This window comes from Montipora capricornis, chromosome 1 (genome assembly GCF_036669925.1).
Source record: "Montipora capricornis isolate CH-2021 chromosome 1, ASM3666992v2, whole genome shotgun sequence".
In the NCBI taxonomy this organism is placed as follows: domain Eukaryota; kingdom Metazoa; phylum Cnidaria; class Anthozoa; order Scleractinia; family Acroporidae; genus Montipora; species Montipora capricornis.
The window spans coordinates 37,203,413-37,214,137 of NC_090883.1; the positions used below are offsets into that span (position 1 = coordinate 37,203,413).

A 10,725-nucleotide genomic window follows, 5' to 3' on the forward strand; every position below is an offset into this window, starting at 1 on the left:
CATATAGTAAATGAAATTATTAGCTGGCGAAATTTTAACTAATAGTAAATAGTTTCAGTTATTAGATTTGATCATTTTATTGTAACAATTCGTTCGACCTTGTGGGAATCAGCTTTTCGAAAAACACTCTTTTTATTTTGTAAGAACCTTTTTTCATAACGACGTTGAGGCTGAGATTAACAAAAATTTTAAGAACGGTGTAAAAACATTCCGCAGGATGAGAGTCGCGACTAAGAACGCTTTTATTTTGCTCATTTGCTTTTTAAAATGTAAATAAATGTAAATTAACGCAAATACTTAAGAGTGTATTTTGTATAACATAACAATGGTTTTCTTATTGCATGATACTAATCTCAGTTTGTAACAACGAGCAGTTTTTTATTTATAATCGTTTCAAACATATGTAACTTCAACACCATCAAAGTCATCAGGTAAAACAAAGTCTGATGCAAATTTTAAGAACGTTTTCATCCTCACATCGAAAAAATATAGAAGAACGTTCACCCTCAGCAACAAAATTAGACGTTCTCATAAAAAAAAGAGCGTAATTAATAGTTGATAGAGATAAGCATGTCTAAATATTAAATAAAGTTTTACTTAAATATGAAGCAAGGAATGCATAGTTCCTTTCATTGACTTCATTGAATGTATTGTTTTCCTCATCTCAAGCTTTTGCCGCCCCGTTGAGTGAATTAGTTGTTTGGATCTGAGCTAGGGCACCTGTCAAACTCCTCCTGCTTTATCTAAAACAAAAACAAGTCATGACAGCCAAATACTTCCCCAACACATCATTGTATTAAAAGCTCTTTGTGATCGGTAGATAGAATGCGCTATGTTTATTTATGACTTTTACTTCATCGGGATGATCGTGTGATCATAGCGTTCTGCCGGAGGCTAAAGAAATGACAATAAACCTCTCAAGTTAATTATGATAATCCATCAAAATTACTGACAAAAACAGTAAAATATTCATATCCTGTAAAAGGCTAGCACTCCGTGGCTGTGAACTCTCATTAAAGAATTGTTTAAATGGATCCATGGAATAACACACATAATTTGCTTAAATATGCCATTTCAGTAGCAACTCATCGTCAATCGAAGAAAAACAATTACTAACTTAATGAAAACAAGATGAAATTCTGGAAAAATCAATTTGTAGAGCCATCTTTTGTCACGGATGTCAATTACACAGTGTTTAGAGAAGATTAATTAAACCTACATTTTATTTATTTTATTTACAACAATCATGACCACAGTTTTTAACCTGAAAATACTTTCAGTAAAATGTGTGTAAAAAACCTCGATACTGTTAAAATACGGTACCAGTAGACCAACCGTTTTTGCCTAAGCTGAATCAATTGTTAACTGTCTGTGCTATCTCGCAACCGACACTTGAACCAGCTTTAATTTGTCTGAACTATTTCAAAAGCTTTTAGTATCGTGGTACCTGCGGCCCATAATTAGCACCACACAAATTAACTTGCCCAGGTGTATGCATGATGCATCAGCTAGTTGCACAACACCGCCCGGCTATGATTGAAAGGACTTCATAACCCGGCTTCGCATTGATAGACCGACAATTAGATGATTCAGATCACTTTAGTTATTGCAAAATAATTTGTCTTTATACTTTGCTGAATTTTTTACACAGAGATGTTTTCAGAGTAGAACAACATGTTTTGGTATTCGGCCTGGGGGCAAAAAGACTGAAGAGATCTCGGAAGAAATAACTATATATGATGAATAGTTTAAAAGCGTCAAAGGCGGTAAATCAGTCGATGATTATGAGTAACGCAAGTTGCTTTTTAAAAAAGAAAAAAACCTTTTTCAGTAAGGACCGGTCGGCAAAGAGATAAATTGTATAATTTTGTTTTCTCGCTCTTTCTAAGAATTTGACCTTTGCAAGAGTCGGAGTGAAGGGAGCTTACATTTTGGTGAAAACAGAAAAACTAGAACAAGAGAACAGTACATTTTGTCAAAACTATTTCATCAGTTGCTTAAACTTTCAAAATGATTCACTACTGATTTGTTCCAAAATTCTTTTTAGATCTGAAGCCTTGGCAACTAGTTTTGTTTTTAGCTCGCGGAGTGAGGTTAGTGCGTGATTGCGTGTTCAAGCCATGCCTTATTTGGAAAGATTAATTCAAACGTTCAATTTGCTGTCAATCTTGGCCTTATAAAGACGCCAACTCCACTGCTTTCGCCACACCCAGCCCAGAAGCAAATCGACTAGGATCAAACACGAGTCAAAATGAATTTCAAAGACTTGTTTATTCCTGAAACTGTTAGCATACTCAGTTATATAGCAGTTTTCTCTTGGATTGTACTTGATGGCATAGTGAGTGCGATATTTTTAGACATGGAGATCAACGAATCAAGATCCGATGTCGGCTGCGATGTGAAAACCACCAGCGAGAAGGATTTCATCAAAGGAAAGTGCTTCGACCAGTACCAAAAGCAATTCAACAAACTCGGCATTCCTCTCTACGCCTTCGTCATTGTTAATTTCTTCTCGGTTTCTTTGGTGTCCCTTGTTTACTCCGTGTGCATCAAGTCTACAGTTAATAGACTCAAGGGCGCTCTCAGAGATGCGGAACGGAGGTTGAGCAATCCAAGACGAATTCGAAGGCGCTGCCTTTTCTTCGCATATTTATCTCAACTGGCCGCAAAATTTGCTCTTGGGATAATTTTCATTGTTTTCCTAAAGACCGACTTGATCTATCCCGAGCACTTTCCCGCAGATTTTACCTGTTCTGTTGAGAGAGGCAATGATTTGGGGGAGCTATTTACGAACCAGACACAATCAACAGTTTACGAATGTATCAATCAGAGAGCAAGGAAAAAGAATTCCTGGACCAATGTTGTGGCAGTGGTTAACGGCATTTTCGCAGCTTTTGCTTTCGTAGAGATTGTCTGGATTTTATCACGAGCTAAGAAAGGAAGAACCTTTATGGACAATCGACAGTTTTATGCTGATCATTTGAGATCGAACTCGGTTCAACAACAGGAAAAAACACCTCAAGAAGAAATACCGTTAACTGAGGTAGAAAGGGGTTGTCAACCTGCAGTGCAGGAAGCCGTCAGTGTCCAGAATGCTCCTTCATTACTTAATACGGGCGAAGCGGAAGAACTCGCTCGAGAGCAACTTGAACTGACAGAAGCCATTAAAAAAATGAAGCATGATTGCTTAAATTCCACGGAGCAACTTCATGACTTGAAGCAACCTTTTCGAAGGAAGGCAGGCGAAGGCCCAAAACCCAATGATCTAAAAACTGATCAAATTTATGTCAATGTGGCAATCCAAGCAGGCAGAGCTTTTCATGTCTTCGCGAAAAATAGAAGCGAGCAGCTCAAACAATACCCGCCCAATTCTAAGGACTGTCTGTACGCCACGCCAGACGATCTCATTGACAAACAACACAAGAATGTCCTTGTTGTTGGACGTCCTGGCATAGGAAAGACATTGCTAAGCACGAAAATCCTTCGAATGTGGGCATCTGGTGAAGCCTTTAATGGAGATCAAGATGACAAAAAACACATTGTTGTTGTGTTCCTCCTGAAATTCAGGCGCTTTACAAGCAATCCATTGCTTAGTCTCCGTGAACTGTTGGCTAAAGCAGAAACAGTTGAGCGGTTGTATGATTCTATGTGGAATTTTGTAATTAAAAGCCCAAGCCAAGTGCTTTTTATTTTTGACGGAGTCGATGAATATTCTGCGAAAGAGGATATCGCTGGAAAAGACCACACATGTTACAAAAATGGCTTGGAGGAGAAGATGCCTGTTTCCGCTTTGTTTAACAAACTAGCGGGAGGACAACTTCTTCGTGGTCTAAACATAGTCACAACAACAAGACCAACGGCAGTGACCTGTGTTGAAGATGTGAACTTTGATAGAACAGTCGAAATCCTTGGATTTACGTCCGAAAAGGTTGAAGACTATGTCGAAAAGTTTACTCAAGGAGTTCGCGACGCAAAGGACAAAATTTGGGGACACATTAAGTCGAACATGAACCTGTTTTCATTGTGTTACATCCCAGTGAACTGTTTTCTTATTTGTTCTTGTCTTATGGAAATTTTCAGTCTCACTGATACAGCACACACCCTGCCGACAAGAATGACTGATATTTACACGATGGTTGTAAAGATTTTCTTTTTTAAACACAATCGGCCAAGCAACGCTCAAGGTAATCTCAAAGATTACATGTACTTGCCGTTTAACAAGCTCCCAAATGATCACAAAGAAATTTTCAAGAGACTGGGAGAAATTGCTTTTGAGGGAGTAAAACAAGGAAGATTGCTGTTTGAGTCAAGCGAAGTCAGTGGTTTGGAAGATTGTGGACTTCTTCACAGATTGCCAGACGCCAAATCCCGTTTTAATGAGCCGCCGAAAGCCCAATATTGCTTTACACATTTGACACTGCAAGAATTCTTCGCTGCAAAAAATGTTGTGGAGTCCTTGAGTGAAAGAAAACTAAAGAACTTTGTGTCAAAACACATTAACGATGGTGCATGGCATATGGTGCTGCAGTTTGTGGCTGGATTACTCGAGCCTGATCCAGAAACAAAGAGCTCAAACAGCGACATTTTTATCAAACTGCTTCCTATATCGACTGAGAAGAAACAAACGCTGACCTCTTGGCCAGCTTATGAAGACAAACAGCTAGCACTGAACTTATGTAATTGTTTGTACGAGATTGATGATGAAAAACAGCAGGCAGTGTTACAAAACAAAATTAAGCAAATTGGCTTTAACGCCGTAGATTTTAGTTGGTGTTCACTCGCGCCTGTTGACTTTGCTGCTGTCTCGCATTTCTTAGGAAATGCTTCGGGAGTTTTGAGTATGGATTTGGCGGTGAATGATCTTGGTTCATTGGGTGCAAAAGAAGTGCAAAAGTTTCTTGTCAATACTGGATGCAAACTAAACAGCTTAAACCTCGCAGGTAACAAGTTAACTGATAAAGCAGCCGAGCATTTATCAGCAGCACTAAAGCACAGTAATTGCAAACTAAACAGCTTAAACCTCGTGCGTAACGAGTTAACTGATGAAGGAGCCGAGCATTTATCAGCAGCACTAAAGCACAGTAATTGCAAACTAAACAGCTTAGACCTCAGGAATAACAATATTACTAATAAAGCCGCCTTCTGTAAATCAGTGGAGCATATTAATTGCGAAGTTTTAGTTTGAATAAACTTAACCCTAAAAACACGCAGTCGTTTCATTTCGACGTTTTTTAGCTTACGAAATTGAAAGTTTGAAGTTAGGACGGTTACTAAATCAGTACGAGAAAAACTGAAGGTTTAAATATTTCAACCCTTTGAATATAAAGGGACCATGGATTCGTGAAAGCCTTTTTAAATAACAAAATTATTATAGGTTCAAACATAACAGATGAATGAACAATACAAGAGCAACAAAGTCAAACAAATTTGACAGTAAATTTAGTTTATTACACTGTGACATACAAGCGATTTCATTTAAAATCCAGCTTACCAAAAATAGCTTCGCAAAGAAAAAATGTCCAACTATTTCGTAAACCAAACAACTTTTTTGAAGTGTCCATGGTCTCTGTGTAAAACATTTCAAAGCTCAGCTCCTTGCACTTCTTCCCAATGAACCTTTGATTATTCAATGCTTAAGTGACTTGAATTTGTACTGATAATTTCTTTAGTTCCATTCTTTTAGTTGTACTTCTTTTAAGTCCATTGTAAACTGAGAGCACAGGATCGTGTTTCAAAGGCGCCAATCGAGTATATTTTTCTTGTAAATATTGGCTTTGGTGGAAAACAAAAAAATGCTGAGTTGATATTCAACTACTTTGCTGATGTCATCTACGGATCCAAATGAACCAATCAAAAAGAAGTTTTGTTGTTCAATTAACCAATCACAAAAAAGATAAAGAAAATGTCTTGTTTTCTAAGGGCCGATTTACACGATACGATTTTGTCGCATGCGACTAGCTCACGACAGGCCTACGACATGACTTACGATTGTCGCAGCGTTTTAAAACATGTTTTAAAATGCTACGACATTTTTTCTGGCGTACACAACAATCGTAAATCATGTCGTGGGCCTGTCGTAAGCCGTTGTCGCATGCGACAAAGTCGTACCGTGTAAATCGCCCCTAAGAGGTCTAATTCTTGAATGAAATGAAGCAATCAGAAACGTTGAGGTGAAATTTGGATCCTAACTTTCACAACTTTCACATTTTTTAGTTAATGAAAAATTTTAATGGTAGTAACCACACCACAAGGTAGTGTTAGAGGTAGTAAAAAATAGTAGAAAAAAAAAAAAAGGCCCTTCGGGGTAGACAACAAAATATTTTAACAGTTTGTAAATAATATTTCAACTTTGACTTTTTAATTGCATTGTAATACTCTATCATCAATATGTAACGGAAGATTTCTCATAATGCATGTTTGAAATTGTTTGTAAAAGTAGTTCTGGTTTAATTAAACTTTTGAGATGAAGTTTTGTGTGTTTGCATGAATTGACTTTGTCCTGTCATGCTACGCTCCCCATTCTTGGTGATCACTGCCCTGTGTTTTGAGTCCTACTCCCCTGAAACTTTTTGTTCATTTAAAAATTCTAAAAACCGGAAAGAAACTCCACCTTTAGTAATTTATTGCTTTTGCTATTTTCACCCGATGATTAACTTGAATACAGCCCAATAACGCGAAGGAGCGTGAACTTTCAACAACATCAGCTCCGGTTTACACCGGCTCACCTCCTCCCTCAACAATACTTCTCATCATGCAAGTGAGGCTGTGATGTAACACTATTACCCCACCCACGTTAGGCAAAGTTGTGACGTTACAGCGTAAAACGCAGGAATTTCATGGTTTTTTTTAATCTTCGGTTTTGTTTTCGGCCGGATTCTGCAATCTACTCCGGATTTTTATGACTTTATGTTTTTCACGCAAAAATCATTCGCGAATACAAATCCCTTCCCCCTCCCTTCCCCACCCTTACATGAGTTAGAAGAAGGCACAGGCTCACCATTGCAGTTGAGTTACAGAAGAATCAACAAGCGAAATTGCAGGACTTCACTCTTGAGGTTATCGCGGCTTAAATAGAATGGGAACTTTCCACAAAAGAGCAAAAATGTTCCTTTCTCGTGTTTCTTTTCGATACTTTGGAGTCCTTTATGTTACGCTCTGGCTATGTTTTTTTGCCCTTAATTGTGCAAATCGAACAGTCCTGTGTTCTTTAGAGGAACGGACTCCGAAAGCCATCTTGGTTTGGAGCTCCAAGAAGACAACAAGACCCCCAAGAAATCATGCAAATTTGGCAAAGTAGTTGTTGGAATCTCAGGAGCCACAGCACTTGGAAATTGTTCTTGTCAGTGTACCGTTTGTCACGCAAGCTCTGAGAAAAATTTGCCTTCCTTATGTGCCAGCGACAGACAGACAAGTTGCTAATATTACAAAACTGGCAAAAACCTCTAAAAGCCAAGGATCGACGATGGTGGATTTGGGCAGTGGCAATGGGAGAGTGGCAAGTTTTAGTTTAAAACTCGTTTATCATTCCATACGTTGAAGGGGTAATAGGCGCTTTGCATGATCGTGTCACGTGAGAACGGTGACCTTGTGTGAACCCTGTCCTCACTTATCCGGATATTTTTGAATCTGCAACTTTTATTCTCTGGATTAAAAAATATTCCCATCCACACGAAGCGAATTCAAATCAAATTTGCCTGTCCACGCCTATCGGGACTCAGGAGTCCTCAAGGCGACAGTGATCTTGAGAAATGAACTGGGCTCGGTCTTGTTACATCATCCGAATGAAAAAATTCCGGATAAATTTAGCGTCCACACAGTTGGATTCACAGCAGATTTAAAAATATCCATTCTGGAGAGTGTATTCAAAAACTTCTAGATTTGCCAGCAAATTCACCAGATATGTGTGAACAGAAGGCATATCCGGAAAGAAAAAAATTGTGGATTCAAAAATATCTGGATTTGTTTGGATGGGGCCTGAATCCCAAAAAAATGGTTATGGTACAAAAAAGATGCCAGACGCCAGAAATGGAAGGAGCGTGAAGAAATTAGTGAGAATGTCAATTTTTGAGGCCACTGACATTTAGGCGAGAGATTTTACATTGATTTTAATGCTTAAGTGAGATTTATATGGAAAAACTTTGCCTCCAGCACTCAATTCTTTTACAATTTTCAATTAGTTTCAAACCGCTCTAAAATCACACACTTTGACGTCAATGCCCTCAATCATGCTCTTTCCATTTTTGGCATGTGTTTTGTACCATGACCATTTTTTTATAATTGACAAGGTCACGTGACACGGTCATGCGAAAGGCCTACTCACCAATGAATAAAAGTATAATGATGATGATGATGATGAAAATGGGCCTTTTTACTTGAATGTTCTCATGATTTGGTCACGAAATGACTGCAAAACCAGCAATGATCATGTTATCATTAATAATAGCTCACTTGCACGATGACGTCACGAGAGTTGTGGTAGTTGTAGTCATTGATCCAAGATGGCGTCTGGAGCTAATAGAGGTCAGGATTCACTTTCAATGCTTAGTAACTTGAATTTTTACTGATAATTTCTTTAGTTCTGTGCTTTAGTTGTACTTTTTGAAAGTCCATTGTAGACTGTGTTTCAAAGGCGCCACCAAGCATATTTCTCTTGTAAATACTGGCTTTGGTGGAAAAGAAATAATGCTGAATTGATACTCAACTACTTTCCGGAAATTTTCCGTCATCTACGTATCCAAATGAACCAATCAAGAAGAACTTTGTTTCCAATTACCCTGCGAGCATAGTCTCTTTAGATCTTCCTAGATAAGTCGGGGAGAGGGAAGAAGACTCTGCCAGCCGCATCGACATTTCGTATTAAGCATGCGTTAGAAATTGAAATGTGTTCGGTGTCAGTCACGCGTGGCAAGTAACCACAAAACAAAAACAAAAAATGATTTTTTTTAAATTAATTAATTAATTTTGTTTAAATAACATCACTTACAATGTTTACAGCAGCTTAAAGAAAAGAAAATTAACTCATTACACTACCAGTTCTCAACCTATAATAATGTTAATATTAAGAAAGAAGCAAACAAGGAGACAACAAAATAGTTGAATAGTTTGTAAATGATATTTCAACTTTTACTTTGTAATTACTTTGTAAAACTCTGTTATCAATATGTAACCAAAAAGATTTGTAATAATGCATGATTGAAATTGTTTGCAAGTAATAGTTCTACCCTGAGGATTCTTGGTAACATTTGTTAAAATAGTTGTGGTTTAATTAAAACTTTGAGATGAAGTATTGTCTGTGCATCAATTGCCACACTTTGTCACGTCATGCTACGCTCCCCATTCTTGGTGACCACTGCCCTGTGTTTGGAGTCCTACTCTCACGAAAATTGTTCATTTTAAATTTCTAAAAGCCGGAAAGAAACTCCACCTTAACTAATTTATTGCCTTTGCCATTTTAACCCGAATACAGACTAACACCGCGCTGGAGACGAGAACTGAGTCCCAATCAGCCTTTTCTTTCGGCCCAACTTTAGCCCTAGTTGCTACCCCTTCCCCTAACAATACCTCTCTGCATGCAAGTGAGGTTGTGACTTTACAGAGGGAAGGTTTTCGTGTTTTTTGATATTCAGCTTCCTTTCCAGCCGGATTCTGCAATGTAGCCCAGATTTTCATGACTTTATGATTGTTCTTCATGTCAAAACCAATTACCAGTCGCCCACACAAATCCCCCCACCACCCCCCCACCCTCAATCACACTGGCTAGAAGAAATTGTAGTTGAGTTACAGAAGAATCAACAAGTGAAATCACAGGACTCCACTCTTGACATGGATTATCGCGTCTTAAACACTGACCTGTTGGCCAACTAGAAAAGACCAACTGCTAGCACTGAACTTATGTAGGTGTTTGTACGAGATTGATGAAAAACAGCAGGCAGTGTTACAAAACAAAATTGAGAAAATTGTCTTTAACGCGATAGATTTTTGATAGCCTCTGTTCACTCGAGCCTGTTGACTTTGCTGCTGTCTCGCATTTCTTAGAAAATGCTTCGGGAGTTTTGAATATGAATTTGTTCGGGAATGATCTTGTTCATTGGGTGCAAAAGAAGTGCAAAAGTTTCTTGGACTCAATACTGGATGCAAACTAAACAGCTTAAATCTCTGGCATAACGAGTCAACGGATGAAGGAGCCGAGCATTTATCAGTGCACTAAAGGACAGTAATTACAAACTAAAGAGCTTAAATCTCAGGAATAACAAGTTAACTGATAAAGCAGCCGAGGATTTAGCAGCTGCACTAAAGGACAGTAATTGCAAACTAAACAGTTTAAACCTCTTAGAGAACCAGTTAACTGATAAAGGAGCCAAGCATTTGGCAGCTGCACTAAAGCACAGTAATTGCAAACTAAACGGCTTAAACCTCTGTCGTAACGATATAACTGATAAAGCCGCCTTCACTAAAGCAGTGGAGCATATTAATTGCAAAGTTTTTGTTTTAGTTTGAAATAACTTAAACCCTTAAAACACCCAGTCGTTTCATTTCGATGTTTGTTTAGCCTACGAAATTGAAAGTTTGAAGTCAGGATGGTAACTAAATCAGTATGTATACGTTCTTAAAATTATGGTTAATCTCAGCCTTGACGTTCTTACAAAAAAAAATTATTATAGAAAAACAGAGTTCAGCTGTGAAACTATTTTGAAGGACTTCTAATTATAAGACCCTGAAGCATCC

General features: G+C 38.1%; 1 protein-coding gene across 1 annotated transcript; it reads left to right on the forward strand.

The window, feature by feature from the left end:
• Positions 1–2,197: 2,197 nt before the first annotated feature.
• On the forward strand, positions 2,198–6,468 carry LOC138041473 (NACHT, LRR and PYD domains-containing protein 12-like). Its single transcript, XM_068887228.1, has one exon. The coding sequence runs from the start codon at positions 2,252–2,254 to the stop codon at positions 5,183–5,185; it is 2,934 nt and encodes a 977-aa protein (XP_068743329.1). The 5' UTR covers positions 2,198–2,251; the 3' UTR covers positions 5,186–6,468.
• The last annotated feature ends 4,257 nt before the right edge of the window (positions 6,469–10,725 follow it).